The sequence below is a fragment of the Scyliorhinus canicula genome, chromosome 11 (assembly GCF_902713615.1).
Source record: "Scyliorhinus canicula chromosome 11, sScyCan1.1, whole genome shotgun sequence".
In the NCBI taxonomy this organism is placed as follows: Eukaryota; Metazoa; Chordata; class Chondrichthyes; order Carcharhiniformes; family Scyliorhinidae; genus Scyliorhinus; species Scyliorhinus canicula.
In genome coordinates, this window is record NC_052156.1 from 28,420,152 (window position 1) to 28,445,268 (window position 25,117).

The following is a 25,117-nucleotide window of genomic DNA, read 5'->3' on the forward strand; positions in this document are numbered from 1 at the left end:
ACAGACAGATCAATAAATTGCTACTGAAGCAATAAGTAACCCGTATGAACTTGATGCCCTTGCTGATTATCAATGGCAGGCAACCAGAAACATTTCCATAAGACGTAAGAGCAGAATTAGGCCATTCGGCCTGTCGAGTCTGCTCCGCCAAAGTTCATTGATGTGTCAGACCATTTTTTGGGATGAATAAAACAAAAGGCTGACTATTGACAGACTGGCTGCAATCTGGATTTGCATTGAACGTTGAACTCAATGACATAACACCCTTATTTTGGCCACAAGAGCATTTTCAACATTTTTCCAGTTTAAGAATATAACCATCTGCATTCGTTGAAATCCTCTGAACCCATGTCAAATCTGGCGGAATAAAAGTGAGTCATCAAGAAAGGAGGTTCCGTGAATCACTCAAAAACTCAGGAACTGAGACCATCGCATCTCATTTTGAGCGACAAACTACAGAACACAAGTGGACTTCATATTTCTTGGCCCGGCACATTCATTTTTGGAATCTTGCATTTTTGGTATCTTGCCACCATTGTAAATGGTTCCCTACTTAAGTCAATCAACATTTCACATTTTGTTCAAGCTGTGATGTCATATTTTTTCACATCTTGGCTCATCTTGAAGGCCTGACGTCTGGCGGTAAAATAGATTTTTACATCTGCTGCCTTTACTTCATGCATTCCGTACTCATTGCCTCATGACCACCATTTTCTTGATTCCAATTGTATATCTGGGATGGGCTGTGTATCCAGTCATTCCAGGCCGATAAGGATATCCTATTAATGATTCAACTCAATATCGAAGCTGATTCGACCTTTAATGTCCCAAGAGCTAAAAAAAAAGTTATGCACTTAATTCACAAATAAATCAGTTTGTGACACACATTGTGACAACAAATAACAACTCTGCTGAGTTACATTGTTATTTACGACTGTTGGAATACATCAGGCAAGCAACATGAATGGCATTCGATAAAGATTCTTGCCAAACTACTGCCCTTAGGTCCTAGGATCAAAGTTTTATTTGTTAAGCCAAGGGGAAATTTGCCTTGATGTTGAATTCACAAAGAGAATGAACTGATCAAACACTTTTTTTCCCTACAAACTGCCAATCGACAGCAGAGGATACTTTGGAAATTGCTCAGGTACATGAGTCACAGAAAAAGAATTCCAGGAATGATAGGAAACATTGTTGAATTTTTTTTTTCTGGACAATCTGACTATAGATCTAAACATTTTGCAACTAGAAAAGTGTGCAGCAATTTGAAGTGCACAAAACATGCTGATTAGTTCAAATGATATTTTCACTAAAAGGAAACATTGAACATTTGCATCTGGATCTCACAATAATTTTCCATGCATAAAATGATGTGCCTACTTTTCCTGAATTTTTTCCACAAGTATTTTAAAGCATCAATGTTGATTGCCCACCCACCACACAATATGCCCACAGAATGATAGTAAATAATAAGTTAATTAATTGCAACAAACATTTCTCGAGGTTCACCTCTGTCACACTTCTGTGCCTTAACCAAATTTTACCTCTCCGCAAGGCCTTGGCTATTTCTATGAATTCCATTCTTGGAGCTTACATCTATCATAGAATCATAATTTACAGTGCATTTGGCCCATCGGGTCTGTACTGGCCCTTGGAAAGAGCATCCTGCTTAAGCCCATGCCTCTACCCTATCTCTGTAACCCAGTAACCCCACCTAACCTTTAGGACACTCAGGGGCAATTTAGCATGGCCAATCCACCTAACCTGTACACCTTTGAACTGTGGGCGGAAACCAGAGCACCCGGAGGAAAACCACGCAGACACGGTGAGAAAGTGCAAACTCCACGCAATCACCCTAGGCCGGAATTGAACCTGGGATCCTGGAGCTGCGAGGCAGCAGTGCTAATCACTGCGCAACCCTGCCGCCCTGGCTTCACCTGGCTTTGGAACTCTAGAGCATTTGCTACCTCAGTGCCACAAGGACGTTCCAGCCTTTGGTAATTAAAATGAAAAACCGCTAGTGTTCTGCGAGAAGAAAAGTAACTAACTCTCCATTTCCAAAAATAAAGAAAGAGAATTTGGTGACAGAAATCCCAAATTAACGAAAGGCGAAGGAGGAAGGTGACAGGCCATAGGAATCCCCCATATTTATTTTGCAACCTCTTCCCCATTGCGGGAAATAAATAAACGTCTGATTTTATGTATTTAAGCAAACAAACTACAGAACACAAGTGGACTTCACATTTCTTGGCCCGGCACATTCATTTTTGGAATCTTGCATTTTTGGTATCTTGCCACCATTGTAAATGGTTCCCTACTTAAGTCAATCAACATTTCACACTTTGTTCAAGCTGTGATGTCATATTTTTTCACATCTTGGCTCATCTTGAAGGCCTGACATGTGACGGTAAAATAGATTTTTACATCTGCTGCCTTTACCTCATGTATTCCGTACTCATTGCCTCATGACCACCATTTTAACTCAGACTGCACATCATAAAATGGGGGCACAAGGAGTTAAGGGGGAAAGAAGAGAAGGTAGCCCAAAACTACACTGTTGCGGGGAAAAAACAGCTATTCAACTTTAGTGTACTTCACTCTTCCAGTCACTAGAAACCAGACAAAGACTTTTGGCGTTAAAACTAAGCCTTTATTACAAGCTATGGTAGGGGCTAGTGGCATGCCTAGTTGGGGTACCAGAGAGCACAGATTCAAGAATGGTACAGACGGCTATACTTTGAGATCCGGTTACAAGAAATTAGCATATACCAATAATTTGTTACTAATTATCTATGTTCAATAATGACTATTGATTAAGGTATAATATATGCATAATGAGTTTAATTATCAATCATAATCACGACATGTATGTATTATATCGGCAAGCATGTATTTGTCTCTACTTACCTACTAACTGCTAGACATGAGTAAGATAAAGATATGCCTGGTGTCTCATACTCCCATCCCATTGTCCAGTGTTTTGTAAGACACACATGGGTGGCAGTTGCATAAAGATTAATTGAATGTTTGCATGCAAGCTATGTGACTACATTCTTTCTGTAATTAATATAACATGGGTCCTTGAATACTATCTGTAAATGTTCTGCGCTGTACCAACTGGTTTCTCATCACTAGTTTCTGTGTTTAAGAATTTACCAGCTAGCAAACAGCAGCCTGCGTGAACCATTTGGCTTTTAACCTTTTCTAGACTAATCATAGGAAGGGGGGAAGGAGAGACAGGACCTCTTGAGGATGAGGAAAGGAAAAACACATAAACCCTCTGAAGATAAATGAAGGGAGAAGAGGGGCAAAATGTTACACATTGAGAGAGAGGGGGGCTTTCCATATCTGGAGATACCCAAAGCATAGCTGCTGCTGGATGCACATTATAATACAGCCTAACCTCCAATTAGCCATTTGCAATACCATGGGAAAATCACTATTAAGTGTGAGGAGGTGAAAGCTCAGAACAAAATATTTATATGAATTAAATTTCGCAATAATAGCAATTTTGAAACTAAAAATATTTAATCACAAAAATTTGGCTCTAAAAATCTAGTCCATAGTTATATCTGCTTATATTGGGAGCAGACCATTCATTACATGGCCAAATAAATTAGTTCAGAGAATTTGGATAAGAATATCCTCCAGCAGTTTTGAAGTTATTTCGGAACGGGCGCAATTCACCACAGAAAAAAGTAAGGAACGTGGCAGATGACCAAAATACTAGGCAATTGTCTCAACTTAGTGTTGATACAGCTGTCAAAGATACCCAGGAGGAAGAAACTATCTGAAACAAAAGAATATAAAATCCCAAGGGATGGTATGATAAGTTCAGAATTAACAAATGTTGACCATTATTCAACTTTACATCGTCCATTGGGTGACATCAATAGATTTATTTCAATTTCTGACATGTAGATTTCACCACAGCAATCAATCTACCAATAAATGGAAGCAAGATTCACTTGATGAAAAAAGTGTCAATTATGCAAAGTTTGTGAAGTGTTGGAAATCCTAGTTCCAAGTCTCAGATCGATGCTCCTTTGTGTAATCTTGCAGAAGATTGCTAACTGAACGATTCTCTCCAAAGGGACAAGTCAGCATTAGAAAGTGAAGATTCAAAGAAATGCTAAACAAGTGACAATATATCTACAGTGTGGCTTTTGTGAGGGTCACAAAGAGTCCAGCGTGAGTTTGTTGAGTCAAACAGAAAGTAATTTTCATTTACAACAGTATTTACACAGCACCAGTTGTTCACTGCTGTTTCTCTCTCTCCAGCCGGTACCACGCTGGCCAGCTCTATTTATACAGCTGAAAGGTTAACAATTGCTCTACCCCCTTATCGGGGGAGCTCATATTCCCCAAGATCCAAGGGGTAACCAATTGCCCCTACCCAATAGCATCCGGGCAGGTTACATCAGTGATTGTGAAGATTTCATTATAGTTTGGGGAAAAAATACACAAGAACATAGGAGATAGGAGCAGGAGTAGACCATACGTCAAGTACTCTCTCACATTCAATGCGGTCATGACTGATCTTGAACTTAAACTCCATTTTCCTGCCTGTTCCCCATATCCCTTAAATTCCCTCATAGTCTAAAAATCTGCTGATCCCAGGGTTAAATATATTCAATGATGGAACTTCTACAAATCTCTGGCATAGAGAATTTCAAAGACTTATAACTCTTCCAGTGAAGTAATTTCTTCTTATCTCAGTCCTAAATGATCAACGCCCTTGTCCGAAGACTTACCCTCATGTTGTAGCTTTGCAATGCTGACCGTGTCAAGCTCATTCAGAATCTCAATGACATCACCTCTCATTCTTCTAAACTCCAAAGAACATAGACCCGATTTACTCTGCCTCTCATTACAGGGCAACCTTCTCATCCCAGGGATCAATCTATAGTTGATTGGTTGATTCCCAATTAAAAATTAAATACGTTGATGTAGCAATGCGGAGGTACATGAGAAGACATTCCAAGCAATTAATCTCAACATCGCTTAAAATGGAACAGCGATTTCTCTTCCAAAGTGCCACTAGGATAACAGAATCCAACAAATCCATCTCTGCCTAGTACATAACTTCAATGCGCAGAATTCTCCGACCCCCCGCCGGGTCGGAGAATCGCCCGGGGCCGGCGTCAATCCCGCCCCCACCATGTCCCAAATTCTCCGTCCCCCCGAGATCCGGCCAGGGTGGGAATCGCGCCGTGCTGATCGGCGGGCCACCCGCGCCGGTCAGCGGGCCCCCCGCAGCGATTCTCCGGCCCGCAAAGTCCCGCCACTGACAGGCCTCTCCCGCCGGCGTGGATTAAACCACTTACCTGACCGGCGGGATTGGCGGCGCGGGCGGGCTCCGGGGTCTTGGGGGGGGGCGGGGTTATCTGACCCTGGTGGGTGCCCCCATGGTGGCCTGGCCCGCAATCGGGGCCCACCGATCGGCGGGCGGGCCTGTTTCATGGGGGCACTCTTTTTCTTCCGCCTTCGCCGTGGTCTTCACCATGGCGGAGGCGGAAGAGACCCTCTCCCCCGCGCATGCGCCGGTATGACGTCAGCAGCCGCTGAAGCTCTGATGTACCATCAATTGGACTCGAGACACAATGAAGATCCAAACTGTGGCTTTAATCAGCTAGTTGTTAGCCCGGTGGTCGACTACAGAGAAAGGCCAACCGCCGGGAACTCTGGGTACATATACCCCGCCTCTAAGGCGGGGTCTACTTGCCTCTCAACCAATTGGTGAGCAGTCACATGACTAGTCCCAGCCAATCGGATGAGAGGCACATGACCAGCCAGAGCCAATGGGAAACCAATGCTCTGCACCAATGGCAGTGCTCACATTCATACCACCACACGCTCCGACGCAGGTGCAGACTTACGCCGGCCAGCGAAGTCCTTTTGGCCCCGGCTGGCGTGGCGCCAAAGGCCGTTCACGCCAGCCGGCGGAGTGGGAACCACTCCGGCGCGGGCCTAGCCCCTCAATGTGAGGGCTTGGCCTCTAAAGGTGCAGAGACCTCCGCACCTTTGGGGCGGCCCGACGCCGGAGTGGTTCACACCACTCCGACACGCCAGGACCCCCCGCCCCACCGGGTACGGGAGAATCCCAGCCAATATCCATTTGTTCCTCACAAAAGACAATTTCTCTGTGCAATCTATAATGTAGAACATGCTGATTGAAAAATCTTCATCCATGTAAGGTAAAGTTGCCATTGTCCCACATGACCATAGGCTGCTTTCCGATTTGAGGGGGAAAGTTGACTGGTGGTGATTTAACTTGAGGATCACCACACTGAGGGGCAAGATAGAGAAGGTGGGACTTCATGAATAACCTCAGCCGGAATGGGAATTGAACCCATGCTGCTGGCCTTGCTCTGCATCATAAACCAGCTGTCTAACCAAGTTCAGGGGCGGGATTCTCCGGGAATCGTCGGGGCGGGCAGAAACAGAGCAGTGGAGTGGCGGGAACCACTCCAATGTGGATCCGCCCCAAAGGTGCGGAATCCTCCACACCTTCAGGGGCTAGGCTGGCGCTGGAGTGGTTTGCGCCCCGCCGGCCGGCGTGGAAGGCCTTTGGCACGCCAGCCGGGGCCGAAGCTACTCCGCCGGCCGGCGCAGGTCCGCGCATGCACCTGAGCGGCAGCGACTGCTGACATCATTCCCGCGCATGCGCGGGTGGGGGTTCACCTTTGCGCCTGCCATCGTAGAGACTTACACGGCCGGCACGTAGGAATAGAGTGTCCCCATGGCACAGGCCCGCCCGCGGAGTGGTGGGCACCGATTGAGGGCCAGGTCACCGTGGGGGCACCGGAGCCCGCCCGCACTGCCAGGTCCCGCCGGTAAGGGACAAACTCCAATTTACACCGGCGGGACCTGCATAGACCAGGCGGGACTTCGGCCCATCGCAGGCGGAGAATCGGCAGGGGGAGCCCACCAACTGGCGTGGTGCAATTCCCGCCCCCGCCAAATCTCCGGCGCAGAGAATTCGGTAGCTGGCAGGGGCGGGGTTCACGCCGCCACCCCCCCCCCCCCCCCCCCCCCCCGGTCGATTCTCCGACCCGGCAGGGGGGGGGGGTCAGAGAATCCAGCCCAGGATCCTCATTCTGGGTCCAGAGTGAATTACTGCCAGAGCATTGGGCATGAGGTGAAACGTAACACTAATTCTCCTGTTGCAGAGTGAAAGCACCCTCACACTGCTCTGAGTTGGCACTGACCACCACTGTAGGTCAGTCCAACGTGCAGCATTGTGCTAAATAATAAGCAATAACTTTCTTGCCGATTTATAGCTTCACTGACATTTTCTCATGCGGTTGGCCTCGGGATGCCAGGTGCAATAAGCTTTGAGGCTGGGAGCAAGGAGTTACAAAAAGACACAGCACAGACTGAATGAACGGACGAAACAATGGCAGATAGAGTTTCACGTGGGGAATCTCAGTTTGGATCTGAGGAATGCAAATCTTCTCCTATTGGTAAATATCCTCTTAATGTTAGTGCTCAGGTAGAAAAAAGTAATTAAAAAGGTGAATTGGAATGCTGGAATAAAACAAATAAAAAGAAAGGTTTTCAGCATCCGTATTATTTGCTTGAGTGTTGTAATGAAATTGGTCTTTATTGTAAAGGGTCTGAGTTTCTAAAGTGAAGAAGGAATGCTTCAGTTGCACAGAGAATGTTCAGATCCCATGTGGAGCTATGCCTTCAGTTATGGGCATTAATCCTCAGTCAACATATATTGACCTTTGACGGGGAATGATACAGATTCACTAGGATATTAACAGGATTTAAAGAGTTAAATTATGAGCCCGTAGTGCAGGGGACAATCAGTTTTAATAGAGACAACAAACAGCAAAGGGAAGAAGTACCTGGTGGGAGTAATTTATGGGCCTCCTCACAGTAGCTACATAGTAGGACTGAGTATACATCAAGAAACAATCAAGAAAAGAAGGTCGTGCAATAATGACAGGTGACTTTAATATTCAGATCAATTGGACCCATCAAATTTGCAATGGTAGTCTGGGGATGAGTTCATAGATTGCATTCAGAATAAAATTTAGAATACAAATTCTGGAACCTACCAAGGATCAGGCTATTTTGAACTCAGCAACCGATAATGAGACATGATTAATAAAAGAGCTCGTAGTAAAGGTCCTCTGGCGAGAGAGATGAGAACATGAGAAAATTTCACATTCAGTTTGAGAGTGAGAAATGTGGGTCCATAACTAGTATGTTGAACTTAAATAACGGCATTTAAAAGGGTAAGAAGACAGAGTAGGCTAAAGGTGACTGGGAAAATAGGTTGTAAGGTGAGACTGTAGAGGTGTAGTGCAGACATTAAATGATATATTTCATAGCTGTCAACAAAGATGTATTCCCACTAGAAGGCACAAATAAAGCATCCCATGTATAGTCGAAAATCAAGAGAAAAACAGAGAGAAGAACTTTGAATAATTACTGTCATAAAAAGTCGGAAAAACTAACCACTCTAAGTATATTATAAATTCATGCAAATACGCGTCCTTCCTCGCCGGTGCAAATCCCATTTTTGGCCTCTCGTGAGAGGATTTGCACCCACAGCTAGCGGGCCTGCCAAATTCCACCCATGGGGCTGTTCAGATACCAACATGTTTAAAATAACCAGGTTGTCACCTTTGCTAAAGGAATGGAGAAAGAAATTCAATACAAATTATATTCAACATTTGTACCCTGGTATTCCATGACACATTTTCAAGGCCATTAAAAACAAATTGCTTGAGGAGCATAAGTTCAAGCAAATATACAGCACTCCATGTTAGCTGACCTTAATATGACCAGAAACAGTGTTACTCAGATTCAACTGATGCTAACAGGGTGTCATACTGTGCAGCTAATAGCTCGATAATAGTAGCTTCAGTGTAATTGCAGCTCTAGGCTTATATTCATAGCAATAGCATCAATATATAATGCTTCTATTAAATACCGTGGTGCAGTTATCAAATTATTATACTGCTTTTGCTGTGTATGATGCCATTGACCATCTGATATTGTAACAAAGCAATCTGATACTGATATTCATGTTATGTAGCTATAGCAACCATAAATGTCAACTACTAGTGTCCTGCTTTCTGCAACTGCATATATGCTTTATTTTAGGCTTTTTGTTCACCAGAAACATTGTTTCAATGCTAATTCACTCTCACTGCTTTTAGGATGTGCTTACGCATAACAGGGTGAGTTTTTCATTTCGGTGGAAGGGATATGAAAAAAGAGAGAGAACTCACATAGACATTTGTCCCCCAATCCCATCTTTTTAACACGGCAGATTTTAAACAGAATACCATAGAATCCCTACAGTGCAGAAGGAAGCCATTTGGTCCATTAGTCTGCACGGCCCTCTGAAAGAGCACACTACCTTGGCACACTCCCCCACCCTAACCCTGTAACCCCACCTAATCTGCACATCCATGGACAGTGAGCGGAAATTTAGCATGGCCAATCCACCTAAACTGCAGATCTTTGGACTGTGGGAGGAAACCAATGCAAACACGGGGAGAAAGTGTAAACTCCACACAGACAATCTCCCAAGGCCAGAATTGAACCCGGATCCTTGGAGCTGAGGCAACAGTGCTAACCAATGTGCTACCGTGCCACTCTTAATTCTCCCCTCATTACAACTCAACGGCCACACTAGAACAAGTGAATATTTTCATACCATGAATATTCCAACTTCAAATAACAACAGGCTACGCTGGAAATATTCTGTCAGGCCACCAGCTTCTGTGGAGATGAGAAATACAATCAACGTTTGGGGTCGATGATCTCTTGTCAGAACTCATAGCCAACCAGCAGACCTCACTTTGTCTGGTCCAATGATAAGTAACATTCAGTCATTCAGAGGGGTGAAAAAGTGAGCAAATTCCTTTTCATTAGTGAAAGACACTAGAAGAGAAGAATGAATGAAGCACAATACAGAACTTCTGAAAAATGCATTTAGAAGAAATTAAAGAAATAAGGCAACAGGTTCCGAATTGTCAAAAGGACAGAACTGCTTTATGACTGTCAAGAGTTTGGAAGAAAGAAGAACTCCTGCAGAGAATGTCACAGTCGGGAGAGACAGTCATGAAAAGTAACTGAACAGATGAATTGGCCAGTCATGATAGTTGGGTAGGAAAATGAAAAGTTACGGCAAGGTGAAACCAATTTGTCTTTGAATCAGCATCAGCTCCTATGGACTATCTCAGACATTTTTCTGTATTTTCCTACGTATAGTGGAAAAACCCAACAGAAATGTACAGTACGATTGTGAAATAACTAACCCCGCCAAGGCTAGAATAGCTGATACATTTACCTTAATTGGTTTGTTTTAATATTTCCAGGACAAAAATAAGAGGCATGCTGTCAAAGTTCATCCTCTTGTGCCCATCAGGACAGAGTCAAACAATACAGCCTCAAAGGAAAGAAGAATTTCTACTGAATGAGAAGAGGGTGCTAATTTGTTGGCAATTGGATTCTGATTGCCGGAGATACTTCCATGGCTAATTCACCAGGAAACAGTTACATGTCAAACCTTTGTTTAAATTCAAGCCAGGCAGATTGATTTTGATTAATCAAGGCTTTTCCATGGGGAATGTACCAGGAAATGGCTGTCCCCCAACCTTTTGTTTAGTCGAAAAATGTGCAATGTGTTGACACGTTCTTTCTGTTTCCAAAGGACAGGGCCCTGCGTATGAATATATGTTGTTTTGCGCATGCACAAGTGAGCCACAGTATTACCTCAACTGATGATCTCAAATTGGTTATTAGTGTGGTTCTTAGCACAATCACAGATACTAGACAGATACATGTATTCACACACAGAGCACGGCATTTTGCAAACAAAAAGAGTATGTACACATATTGCGCTTTTTTCAACTACAGAAAAACTTGGGGGCAGCCATTCTCTGGTTCATTCCCCAGTAATGCCTTTGCCAATCAGAGTTTACTTGCCTGGTTTGACTTTAAACAAAAGCTTGGCAGTTATCTGTCCTCTGTGCATTCTCCATGGCAATGCCTCTACTATTTAGAGCCCATTTGCCAACCAATCAGCCCCCTCTTCTTATGCAGTATAAATTGGCCCCATTGAGATTTTGCCCTGATGCGTGCAAGATGAAAAGCTTCAACAGCGTGTCACTTTTTTGAGCAACTACCTGGTGTACTACCTAGTGACAAAAAAAAGACTCGCTAATACTCAGAAGGAGATTCCAACAAGGCCCAATGGCAGATTCGAAATAACGGTTGCGATCTACCAGCTGCATTGTGCTGAGCGTGAAAACCAGCGGGCCGGTTAGATAGCGGGAGAAGCCGATATCAGGAACCATGCGGGCCACCGATCAGTTTTCAATCTAACCAGCCCGCTCATGTAGGCGAGATCCTGAACCCGCCGCAGCATGGTGAGAAACCAATAATCACCAATTGAGGTCAACCCCATCCCGTTAATGAGAAGGACCCCCTATCGAATGATCTCCCGTGATCTAACCCCCTGCGAGTGGTCACGCGGGCGCCGTTCAGCACACCAATTTTAAAACGTGAAGCCAGTGATCTGGCTGCTGTGGAGATCCGTGGAGATGAGTAGCCATCCTAAAAATCGGGCAGTCAGCCAGGGGGCATTGGGGCCAAGGTGGGGGGCGGGGGGGGGTTGGGTTAGGTCGGGGGTGGGGGGGAGCGTCAGCCGCCATCATTGGTGGGGTCGATACTGGTCATCTCTCCCCCTCCCCCCTCCCACCCACCTTCCTCTCCACACCTCACACAATCCCCTCCCTCCCACCCAGACCATCCCCCATCCACCCGCCCGACACCTGCCTCTCCCACCCAATCACCCTGTACCAATCCTCCCAGGGTCTGTGTTACATCATTCCAGGGTGAAGGGCCTGTTTTGGCACTGTCAGCGGGTCAATATACAAGTCAGGAGGGTGATGATAACCCACTGCGAACTGAGCTCTGGTGCTTCTCAATCTATGCCATAGTCTCCATGACCTGCATGTTGTATGCCTTGGGCAGAAAAGGATCCAGGTCTGGTAGCTGGGAGCCCAAGGGTCTGGGGCAGGGGAGTGCAAAAGGCTTCTGGGGGAGGGGGGGGGTTCCTGGTCGGCCCATAGTGCGGAATAACGGGTCAGAAGCTTCACATGTCTCGGATGTATCGTTCTTTAATGGTATACAGTAGTGACACCCAATAGTCCCGAGCTCCCAATGGTGCCACCCCCTTCCCTCCAGTACCTTATCAATAACTATCTGCTTAGCCCTCCTTGCCCAGCTGCTATGTTTAGGTGTGTCTGCAAGATGCACATCAGGGCTGGATGAAACTTGCTGATTACTGCATCCTGTGGTCTTTGATGCGCCTGACGCGCGTCCTCTGAAGGGTTTGTGGCTGGAGGGCCCCGACAAACTTGGCGGTGGCACATGCCTTACCGTGCCACCCTGTTCCGCACGCTGACCCCAAGATGTTCCGCTGTCGAGGGCAGGGGGGGTGGACTCGGGAGAGCAGTTGTCACCCCATAGGGATTGGCCTCCAGCGCTCCATCCTCCCAATCAGTGCTCCGAGGGCCCTGGGTGTCACTTCGGGATGGAGGGACAGTTGGGTTGAGATCTGGATGCACCTCCATCATTTGGCTCTGCCAGCCCTTGGCATCTCCCCAATGTCTGTGCCATGGTGCCGATACCCTCAGAGATGTCCCTCTGAGAGCGGGCCAGGCTCTGCAGTGCCTCATCAAAGTCCACCTGCATCTGGGACACAATCCTCAGCAACCAGAATGTGCTCTGGAGCATCTCGGCAATGCTCACCTGAGACTGGGACATGCTCCGCAACCCCTCGGAAAGGTTCACCTATGTCAAGGACACGTCTCCCAGGGACTCGGACATGCTGTCGAGGTGTTCAGTCATGGCGGTCAGCTACACCTTGGACACCACCACTCATGGTGCTGACGCGTGCTCCAGGCTTTCCACTGCAGTCACCACCCTCGCACTGTTGGCCTCGGTGCCACACATTGCCGGCACCATCTCCTGTGCCTGATGCCTTTGACCTCCTCCAATCGGCTATGGACCCATGGGAATGTCGCTGACAAACCCCTCTGAACCGCACAGCTGCACCCTATCGACTGCATCAGCTGGGCATGGGTGAGGTGTACTGGTGGGTGCAAGGGTGTGCTGGGGCATGTGCATGTTTTGGTCTTGTGTTGGGGGAGGGTGGCCATGCTACGCGCAGGATCGTCGGGGGCGGGGGTACAGGTGGGACCAGTGCCAGAGGGCCAATGCCAACTCTCCTGTGTGACCCAATGAAGGTAGTTCAGCTTCTTGTGACACTGGGTGGCAGTCCTCCTGGTGGCATTCCCCGAGCTGACGGCTACTGCCACTGCCTCCCAGGTGGCACTGGCCGACCCTCCGACCCATCGGGGGAACAGGGTATCCAGTCTGGACTCCACTGCATCCTTCAGCCTGGGCGGGTCGGCATCTCCAAAACGTGGAGCTGATCTGCGCGGTGGCATGGCTGCCATGCTGTCTGGGGGAATCGCACTGTTTGCTCTGCTGGATTGGTTTAAGTACTGCTCCTCCTTGTTAGCAGGGAGTTAACAGGCGCAATCCTGGCGAATCAGCTGGCAGGACAGTCATTTGCAGTGTGAAACCCGTGGGGCATCAGTAAATGCCCTAATTAACATTAGATGCCGGTGATGGCCTCACTAGGTCAGACGTTGGGAAACACCCGGCAATTCCAGCTCGCGTCCACACTTAGAACCAATTTGGTTAGATCGCGCCCAATAAATGCTCGCACTGTCTCTCCAACAGTGACATAAGACAGATATATACATTTGTCTTTGCTCTTTGACAGAAAGGTCAAGGGTGTAGTGAAGACAGGTAGCACAACCAGAGGGCAATGTAAATTAAGACAGCAGTAATTCATGGAAACTTAAGAGAAGTTCTGAGAAGGAGGACTAGTTTGTAAAAGGACTGTGTGTCAAACTAGAAAACAATGAAAGTAATAGCTGAGCAGTAACATGGAAAACGTACAAAGAATAATAGATAATTCACTGGAAAAATGTGTTAACGGTTGTAATTGTAAAATCATCACAGTGCATTTGGCATTAGGGAACTGAGAAACGCAATTTGCCACATTCACAAATTAACCTGAAACAGAAATGACCAAAGTATATAGTTTAGAAATAGTCATCTGTGAAAGGGGTTAACCCATTTGTATATGTGAGAAACATACATACACCAGATACTACCCAAAGTCAGTGCAAACCTGACACTCGGGCTTTACAGAAATATACTTGTTTAAACTGTGCAGTTCACAAATCCCATCTGAGTTCAGTGTGTCAATAGGCTATATTGATTTGTCCGCAATGCTGTAACATTGGCCAGTGATAGACTGTGTGCCATGAAACATGGAGAAAAGTTTCTACTTAGCTTTCAGATCACCTCTTCATTAATCCACACTGTGGGGGACAAAACACGTTGGTAATATTGTATTCAGTTGCAGAATATTTTGTAACATTTTCAGAGTTTTGCTTTAAATAATTGCCTCTATCCTCCACACAGAAATATTTAATTTATTCAACAAGTTAATAGTAAATTATATTACTGTATTATTGCACTCTATTTAACTAGTGATGCATGCTGTTGTGTCAATCTGAGAGTGAATGTTTTATATTACTGTATTTATTTATTTGGTGAATTCCAGTAAATTTATATTTTCTTCCTTCAGGCGTGAACAGGTTCTTTGAAAACATCGGGGAGATGGTTGGCCACAAACCTTGTCTCTGGTGGAAGCTTTGCTGGTCCATTTTCACTCCAATTATTGTGGGGGTAAGGAAGAGCATGCATGCACAAAATACCTTGGTGCCAAAGGGATTATCTATTATTCCAAACGAAATGTTATGTGTTCCATTCCAAACACCACAAAGGTTACTGCACAAATCAGTACATAAGGTCCGTGACGTTTCTCAGGTGGGGCTCACTTACTGGAAGGGGTGATGACAGCCCACACCGTGGAATTTTTGGGTCTGCTGGGGGTGGGAGTGCGGGAACTTGAGGGCGAAAAACAGTGGCACTGGCCAACGTGCTGGTTTTCACCAGGATTGGGGAGGGTGGTCCCAAGAGTCTGCCCACTCCATTGTGAAGGCTAACTAATGTTAAAAAGCTCATAGGAACATAGGAGCAGGAGTAGGCCATTCAGCCCCTCGCCACGGCTCTGTCATTCAACTAGATCATGGATGATATCTACTTCAGTACCACCTTCCTGCATTATCCTCATATCCCTTAATGCAGGGGTGGGCAAACTTTTCCGTGCAAGGGCCACATTCAGAAATTCACAATTCACAAAGGGCCGCATAGTATATTAAGTAAAATAATTACTTCACCCGGTTATGATTCTGGGCGCCTCATATAGAACATAGAACAGCACAGAACAGGCCCTTCGGCCCTCGACGTTGTGCCGAGCAATGATCACCCTACTCAAGTCAACGTATCCACCCTATACCAGTAAGTAACCCAACAGCCCCCCCGCATTAACCTTAAAAAAAAATTAAAAAAAAAAAAAAAAATTTTTTTAAAAAAAAATTTTTTTTTTTTTTTTTTTAATGACTTGGTGGGCCGCAGAAATACCTTTGGCGGGCCGCATGCGGCCCGCGGGCCGTGGTTTGCCCACCCCTGCCTTAATGTCATCAGTATCTAGAAATCTATTCATCTCTGTCTGGAACACACTCAATGATTGAGCTTCAACAGCTCTCTGGGATAGAGAATTCCAAAAATTCACCATCCTCTGAGTGAAAACAATCCTCCTTACCTCAGTGATCAATAGCTATCCCTTATTCTGAGATGGTGTGTGCCGATTCTCGATCCCCCAGCCAGGGGATTGCATTCTTTCCGCATCTGCCCTGTCTTGCCCTTCAAGAATTTTGTAAGTTTCAATTAAACCACCTCTCATTCCTCTAAATGCCAGAGATTTCAGGCCGGTCTCCTCAATCTCTCTTCATGAGCCATTCTGCCCCGTCATCCCTGGAATTAGTCTAGTGAACCTCTGCTGAACTCCCTCTATGGCAAGTATATCATTCCTTAGGTAAGGAGGCCAAAACCTCAGCACAATGCTTCAGGTGCAGTTTCATCAAGGCTGTATACAATTAAAGCAAAACTTTACTTGTGCACTCAAATCCTCTTGTGATAAAGGCCAACGCGCCATTTTCTTTCCTAATTGCTGGCTACACCTGCATGCTAGCTATCAGTGACTTATGAGCAAACACACCCAGGCCCCTTTGGACATCAACACTTCCCAATATCTCACCATTTAAGAAATACTCTGTGTCCCTGTTCCTCCTACCAAAGTGGATAACCTCGCCCTTATCCATCTTACATTCCATCTTGCATATTGTTGCTTATTCACTTTGTCTGTCAAAACTATTTTCATTGCTTCCTCCTGCAGGGGTGTGATGACTTGAGGTAAGGGGTTGTCTGAACCTTCTCTTGCATATTATATGCCCATTTCTCCTACAAGAACAAGGGATAGTGAGATAGGGCTCTGGGGATATACGTTCACGAGCAGGACAAGTCACAAGTCTGGAATTAAAAACTAATCTCAATACTGCTGACCATAAAGCTGGTGTCGTAAAAACCCGTCTGGTTAACTGATGCCTTTTGTGAAGGAAATCTGCTGTGCTCACCAAGTCTGACCTACATGTGACTCCAGACCCACAATAATGTGATTGACTCTTAAATGCCCTCTGAAAATGGCCTAGTGTCACTTGCTCAGCAGGAACCTGCTCACTGACAGTCAGTTTGGGTTCTGACAGGGCCACCCAACTCCTGACCTCATTACAAACTTGGCCCAAACATGGACAAAACAGCTGAACTCGAGGTGAGAGTTTTTAAAAATTCATTTACGGGATATGGGCGTCGCGGGTTAGGCCAGCGTTTATTGCCCATCCCTAGTTGCCCATCAGAAGGTGGCGGTGAGTGGCCTTCTTGAACTGCTGCAGTCCTATATGTGGAGGTATACCTACTGTGCTGCTAGGGAGGGAGTTCCAGGATTTTGACCCAGCGACAGTGAAGGAACAGCGATATTTTTCCAAGTCAGGGTGGTGAGTGACTTGGAGGTGAACCTCCAGGTGGTGGGGTTCCCAGGTATCTGCTGCTCTTGTCCTTCTAGATAGTAGTCATCATGGGTTTGGAGGGTGCTGTCTAAGGATCTGTGGTGAGTTACTGCAGTGCATTGTGTACACATGGCTGCCACTGTTCATCGGTGGTGGAGGATTTGAATGTGGAAAGGGGAGCAATCAAGTGGGCTGCTTTGTCCTGGATGGTGTCATGCTTCTTGAGTGTTGTTGGAGCTGCATTCATCCAGGCAACTGAGAATATTCCATCACACCCCTGACTTGTGCCTTGTAGATGGTGGATAGGCTTTGGGGGGGTCAGGAGGTGAGTTATTCACTGTAGGATTCCTAGCCTTTGACTCCCTGGTAGCCACAGTATTAATTTTTTTTTGAAGTATTTCTATTAAGGTTTTGCAGAATTTTTCATAATAAAACAGTAGTAGCCATAATAACAAAACAAACTAGAGTGAACATTAACATAGTGCAAAAAGAGAATATACAATAACAATTAAATAGACATTACCCCATGCGACCCAGTCTTCCTACACCATCCTAATGAAGCACTCACCCCTCCCCCACCCTACGGATTGCTGCTGCTGCTGCCATTTTAATTTTCCCCGAGAAAGTCGACGAAGGGCTGCCACCTCCGACAGAACCCGAGCGTAGACTCTCTTAAGGCAAACTTAATTTCTCGAGGCTGAGAAACCCAGCCATATCGTTAACCCAAGTCTCTACACTCGGGGGCTTCGAGTCCCTCCACGTTAATAAAATCCGTCTCCAGGCTACTAGGGAGGCAAAGGCCAAGACGTCAGCCTCTTTCACCCCCTGAACTCCCGGGTCTTCTGACACTCCAAAGATCGCTATCTCTGGACTCGGCAACACCCGTGTGTTAAGCACCTTGGACAGTGCCCTCGCGAACCCTTGCTGGAACACTCTAAGCTCTGGGCATGCCCAAAACATGTGGACATGGTTTGCAGGACTGCCCTTGCACCTCATACAACTGTCTTCTACCCCAAAAAACCTGCTCATTCTCGCTGCCGTCATGTGTGCCCGGCGGACCACCTTAAATTGAATTCGGCTGAGCCTGGCACATGATGAGGAGGAATTAACCCTGCCCAGGACCTCTGCCCACAGACCCGCTTCCAACTCCTCACCTCATTCCTCCTCCCACTTGCCCCCTTGAGCTCCTCCACCGGGGTTTCCTCCGCCTCCTGTAGTTCCTGGTAGATATCCGACACCCTCCCCTCCCCCACCCAGGTGCCGGAGACCACCCTGTCCTGTATCCTCAGTGGTGGCAGCGTCGGAAAGGCCACTACCTGTTTTTTCAGGAAGGCTCGTACTTGCAGATATTTAAAGGCGTTTCCTAGCGGCAGATTAAGTTTGTCCTCTAGCGCCTTCAAACTGGGAAAGCTTCCGTCTATGAACAGATCTCCCATCCTTCTGATGCCTGCCCTCTGCCAGCTCTGGAACCCGCCATCCATCCTACCCGGGGTCCAGACCGACGCTCCCTCAACCCTCTTGTACCTCCTCCACTGTCCCCAGATCCACAGTGTCGCCACCACCACCGGACTTGTGGAGTAATGGGTTGGCAAGAATGGCAAAGGAGCTGTGATCAAAGCTCCCAGACTAGTACCTTTGCATGACGCCGCCTCCAGCTGCTCCCACGCCGTCCCCCCCCCCCCCCCCCCCCCGCCCCCACTTCCTAATCATAGCTATATTGGCCGCCTAGTAGTAGTTGCGAAAGTTCAGCAGCGCCAACCCACCACGCCCCCCCCCCCCCACCCCCCGACTGCACTCTAACAGTGATCTCCTTACTCCCGGGGTCCCACACAAAGCCCGTAATGATCGTACTCACCGCTTTAAAAAGGCCTTAGGGATGAAGATGGGCAGGCACTGAAAGACAAACAAAAATCTGGGGAGGACAGTCATTTTCACGGTCTGCATCCTCCCTGCCAGTGACAGCGGGAGCATGTCCCACCTTTTAAAGTCCCCTTTCATTTGCTCCACCAACCGGGTCAGGTTGAGCCTGTGCAGGGCATCCCATTTCCTGCCACCTGTATACCCAGGTAACAAAAACTTTTCTCTACCATCCTGAGCGGCAGCTCTTTCAGTCTCTCCTCTTGCCCTTTGGCCTGGATCACAAACAACTCGCTCTTTCCCATGTTCAGTTTGTACCCTGAAAAACTACCAAAATCCCTCAGGATCCGCAGAACCTCCCCCATCCCCTCCACAGGGTCAATGTACAGGAGGAAATCATCCACGTATAGCGAGACCCGATGTTCCACCGATGTTTCCCCCCCCCCCCCCCCCCCCCACCCCAAACCAGTCCCCACCAGTTCCTCGAGGCTCTCAGCACCAGAGCTAACGGTTCTATAGCTCGGGCAAATAGTAACGGGGAGAAGCGACACACCTGCCTCGTTCCCCGGTGAACCTCGAAGTACCCCGACCTCAGCTGGTTTGTACATACACTTGCTACGGGCACCTGGTAAGCAATTTCACCCAGCGAATAAAGCCCTCACCAAACCCGAACCTCCCCAGCGTTTCCCAGAGGTACTCCCACTCCACCCGGTCAAAGGCTTTCTCTGCATCCATCGCTGTCACCACCTCTGCCTCCCCTCCCTCTGAGGGCATCATAAAAATATTCAAAAGTCTCCAGACATTGGTATTGAGTTGTCTGCCTTTAACAAACCCAGTCTGGTCTTCCTCTATCACCCCTGGGATGCAATCCTCAATTCTTGTGGCCAGAATCTTAGCTAGCAATTTGGCAGGCACGTTTAAAAGCGAAATCGGCCTGTATGACCCGCAATGTTCCGGGTCCTTCCCTCGTTTAAGAATGAGTGAGATCAAAACCTGTGACATTGTTGCGGGGAGGATTCCTTTCTCTCTGGCCTCATTAAAGGTCCTCATCAGGAGTGGGCTCAATATTTCCGAAAATTTCTTATAGAATTCTGCCTGGTAACCGTCCGGCCCGGGACTTTACCTGATTGCATGCCCTCTGTACCCTTGATAATCTCCTCCAATTTAATCGGGGCCACCACAGTATTAATACAGCTGATCCAATTCAAATTCTGATCAACGGTAACCCCCAGGATGTTAATTGTGGGGGATTCACCGCTGGCAATGCTATTGAATGTCAAGTGGTGGTGGTTAGGTCCTCTCTTGTAGAAGATGGTCATTGACTGGTACTTGAATGGCATAAATGTAACTTGCCACTTGTCAGCCTAAGCCTGGATATTGTCCAGGTCTTGCTGCATTTGGACATGGACTGCTTCATTATCTGAGCACAGTAAGAGGTCTTACAACACCAGGTTAAAGTCCAACAGGTTTGTTTCAAACACGAGCTTTCGGAGCACGGCTCCTTCTTCACCTGAAGAAGGAGCCGTGCTCCGAAAGCTCGTGTTTGAAACAAACCTGTTGGACTTTAACCTGGTGTTGTAAGACTTCTTACTGTGCTCACCCCAGTCCAACGCCGGCATCTCCACATCATCATTATCTGAGGAGTGACGAATGGTGCTGAACATTGTGCAGTCATCTACAAACATCTCCACTTCTGACATTATGACAGAAGGGAGGTCATTGATGAAGCAGCTGAAGATGGTTGGGCCTAGGTCATTACCCTGAGGAACCCCTGCAGCGATGTCCTGGAGCTGAGATGATTGACCTCCAACCACCACAACCATCTTCCTTTGTGCCAGGTATGACTCTAACCAGCGGAGAGTTTTCCCCCTGATTCCCATTGACTCCAGTTTAGCTAGGGCTCTTTGATGCCATACTCGATCAATACTGCCTTGATGTCAAGAGCAGTCACTCTTACCTCACCTCTAGTATTCAGCTCTTTTGTCTATGTTTGAGCCAAGGCTGAATGGGGTAAAGATCTGAGTGACCCTGGCAGAACCCAAACTGAGCATCTGTGAGCATGTTATTGCCGAGTAAGTGCAGCTTGATAGCAGTGTTCATGACTCCTTCCATCACTTTGCTGATGATGGACAGTGGACTGATAGTATTTGGCTGGGTTGGATTTGTCCTGTTTTTTTCTGTACAGGACATACCTGGGCAATTTTCCACATTGCCTGATAGATGCCAATGTTTTGACCGTACTGGAACAGCTTGGCTAGGAGTGTGGCACGTTCTAAAGTACAATTTTCAGTACTATTGCTGGAATATTATCAGGGCCCATAGCCTTTGCAGTATCCAGTGCCTTCAGCCATTTCTTGCCATCATGTGGAGTGAATCGTATTGGTTGAAAAATGACAGCTGTGATGCTGGGGACCTCTGGAAGAGACCGAGGTGAATCATCCACTCGGCACTTCTGGCTGAAGATTGTTGGGCGTGCCTCAACCTTGCCTTTTGCACATATGTGCTGGGCTCCTCCAACATTGAGGATTGGGTTATTTGTGGAGCCTCCTCCTCCAGTGAATTGCTTAATTGTCTACCACCATGCACGTCTGGATGTGGAAGGACTGCAGAGCTTAGATCTGATGCGTTGGTTGTGGATTAGCTTAGCTGTGTCTATTACTTGCTGCTTATGCTGTTTGGCACACAAGTAGAGCTGTGTTGTAGCTTCACCAGGTTGTCACCTTATTTATCGGTATGCGTGATGTTGCTGCAGACATGCTCTCCTGCTTTCTTCATTGAACCAGGGTTGGTCCCCTGGCTTGGTGGTAATAGTAGACAAGGGGATATGAGGGCAGCACAGTGGCACAATGGTTAGCACAGCTGCATCACGGCACCGAGGTCCCAGGTTCGATCCCAGCTCTGGGTCACTGTCCGTGTGGGGTTTGCACATTCTCTCTGTGTTTGCCTGGGAGTCGCCCCCCCCCCCCCTCCCCCCAACCCAAAGATGTGCAGGGTAGGTAGATTGGCCATGCTAAATTGCCTCTTAATTGGAAAAAATTAATTGGGTACTCTAAATTTATTTTTTTAATTAAAAAAAGAGTAGGGGTATGCCGGGTATGAAGTTGCAGATTGTGGTTGAATACAATTCTGCTGCTGATGGCCCACAGTGCCTCATAGATGCCCAGTCTTGAGTTGCTAGATCTGTTCGAAGTCTATCCCAAATAGCATGGTGCCACACAACACGATGGAGGGTATCCTCAAAGTGAAGATGGGACTTTATCTCCACAAGGACTGTGCGGTAGTCACCTGAGTAGTCACCTCGACCAATACTGTCATGGACAGATGCATCTGCAGCAGGCAGATTGATGAGGATGAGGTCAAGTATGTTTTTCCTAGGGCAGCACGGTGGCCTAGTGGTTAGCACAGCTGCCTCATGGCACTGAGGTCCCAGGTTTGATCCCGGCTCTGGGTCACTGTCCATGTGGAGTTTGCACATTCTCCCCGTGTCTGCGTGGGTTTCACCCCCACAACCCAAAAATGTGCAGAGTAGGTGGATTGGCCACGCTAAATTGCCCTTAATTGGAAAAAATTATTGGGTAATCTAAATTTTTTTTTTAAAGTATGTTTTTCCTCTTGTTGGTTCCTTCACCACCTGCTGCAGTCCCAGTCTACAGTCTAGCAGATATGTCCTTTAGGACCCGATCAACCCGGTACTACCGAGCCACTCTTGGTGATGGGCATTGATGTCCCCTACCTAGAGCATATTCTGAGCCCTTGCCACCCTTAGTGCTTCCTCCAAGTGGTGTTCAACATGGAGGAGTACTGATTCATCAGCTGATGGTGGCCAGTACTTGGTAATAAGAGGTTTCCTTGCCCATGTTTAACCTGAAGCCATGAAAGTTCATGGGGCCGGAGTTGATGTTGAGGACTCCCTGGGCAACTCCCTCCCGACTGTACACCACTGTGCCACCACCTCTGCGGAATTGGTCTTGCCGGTGAGATAGGACATACCTAGGAGTGGTGATTGTGGTCTGAGACTTTGTAAAGTATGATTGTGTGAGTAATTGTGTCAGGCTGTTGCTTGACTGGTCTGTGAGACAGCTCTCCCAACTTTGGGGCAATGGTTTCATGGTCATCATTAGACTTTTAATTCCAGATATTTTATTGAGTTTAAATTCCACCACCTGCCATGGTGGGATTTGAACCCAGGTCCCCAGATCATTACTGTGGGTCTCTGGATTACTAGTCCAGCGACAATACCACTATGCCACTGCCTCCCATTGCACTACCATCGCTGAATTACCCACTGTCAAAATCCTGGGAGCTTACCATTGACCAGGAATTGAACTGGACCAGCTATATAAATACTGTGGCTCTAAAAACAATTCCGAACCAGCGAATTCTGTGAAGAGTAATTCCCCTCCTGACTCCTCAAATCCTGTTCACCATCTCCACGGCACAAGTTAGGAGTCTGATGGAATACTCTCCACTTGCCAGGGTGAGTGCAGCTACAACAACTGAAGAAGCTCAACACCATATGGAAAAAGCAGTCCAGTTGATTGGCACCCCATCCGCCACATCAAAACATTCACTCCCTCCACCATCGATGCACAGTGGCAGCAGTGTGTGCCAAGATGCACTGCACTAATTCAGCAAGTCTCCATCGACAGCATACCTGTGGCCTCTACCAGCTCAAAGAACAAAGGGACTAGATGCATGGGAACATCCCACAGAAGTTCCCCTCAAAACCACACACCATTCTGACTTAGAACTATATCGCTGTTCCTTCACTGTTACTGGGTCAAAATCCTGTAATTCCCTCCCAAATAGCACCGTGGGTGTACCTATACCTTGGGGACTGCAGCCGTACCAGAAGGCAACTCACCACCATCTTCTCAAGGGCAATTAGGGATGGGCGATAAATGCTGGTCTAGCCAGCAACGCCCACATCCCATGAAAGAATAAAAACAAATTTGAGCAATTTGTGGTACTGAAAAATCTGATTCATTTGATTCCTCGGCAACAATGCATGTTTATTGATTTTTGTTTTACCTGTCGACTGAATGGATGTAGTTTGTAATCTCTTTGTGTTTAATCATTGATGTGACTTACTTGACAGTAGTTATTTCAGCTCACCGCTATTATACCAACTTCAGCATGTAATAGACATTTTGAAATCCAATGCTGTGTCGCATACCAAGCTTTCATTTGTAAAACTATACATGATAGAATTCATTAAGTTCTGACACAAGTGTAATTAATTAAATAATTCTAATAATAATCATTCTTGATTATTATTGTCCTTATCCTCAGTCTCCCTATTCCACCTGGCGTCTGCACTGAGCTACAACCGACCAAGGTTGGTTGCCATGGTGAGATTTGAGAAAGGTAAAGATACCAATTATTAAATGATAAAAGTAACCTACATCCAATGGGTCCAAAGAATGACGGGCTACACATAAGATAAAAAAGGAGAGATTTAGAAAGTTGAAGACACAACAATTGGCCTGAGTGTGTAAGTTGCATGCAGAATGAATGGAGGTAAAATTGGTCTTGAGCATTAGCAAATTGACTTCAATCTAAATGAAAATTAGGCAGTCTGTAAATCAGGCTGGAGATTTTCTACTGCCCATTCTTCCCTTCCACTCTTGTTAAATTCCAATCCCAGAGAGTAGGAAACACACACACACACACACACACACACAAATACACAAAGAAGAAAAACTTGTGAATGATGTCACAGACGATCAACAAACATACACCAGTGTCATTTAACTTCCAATGTCCAACAATCTTAGCACAAATTTCTTCTTCAAAATCAGATTAGCTGTGCAATCATTTTTGTTCATTTATTTTAAAGCAGAGGTCCAGGCAAACAATACAGCGCCGTAGCAAGGGAGTGCTGTGCTGTTGGAGATGCCTTCTTGGGTAAAATGTTAAACTGAAGCCCTGTCTATTCTATCATGCAGATGTAAAATATTCCAAGGTTTTATTTCAAAGAAGTGCAGGGGAATTCTCAATGGTGGCCAATATTTATGCCTCAATCAACATCTGACAAGCCATGCCTGGTCATTAACATATTGCTGTTAGTGGGAGTTTTCTGTGCACAAATTGAAATACAACAGTGACTACACTTCTAAAGTACTTCATTAGTTCTAAAGCACTTTAGAACATCCTGTAGTCATAAAAGGCATAAA

At 46.5% G+C, this 25,117-nt stretch overlaps 1 protein-coding gene across 1 annotated transcript in view; it reads left to right on the forward strand.

Annotated features, from left to right (window-relative positions):
- slc6a1b (solute carrier family 6 member 1b) overlaps positions 1-25,117 on the forward strand; it is a 50,019-nt gene that overhangs the window by 20,910 nt on the left and 3,992 nt on the right. Inside the window, exon 13 of the mRNA XM_038812653.1 lies at positions 14,705-14,805. Coding sequence (XP_038668581.1) covers positions 14,705-14,805 — 101 coding nt within the window. The remainder of the gene's footprint in view (positions 1-14,704; positions 14,806-25,117) is intronic.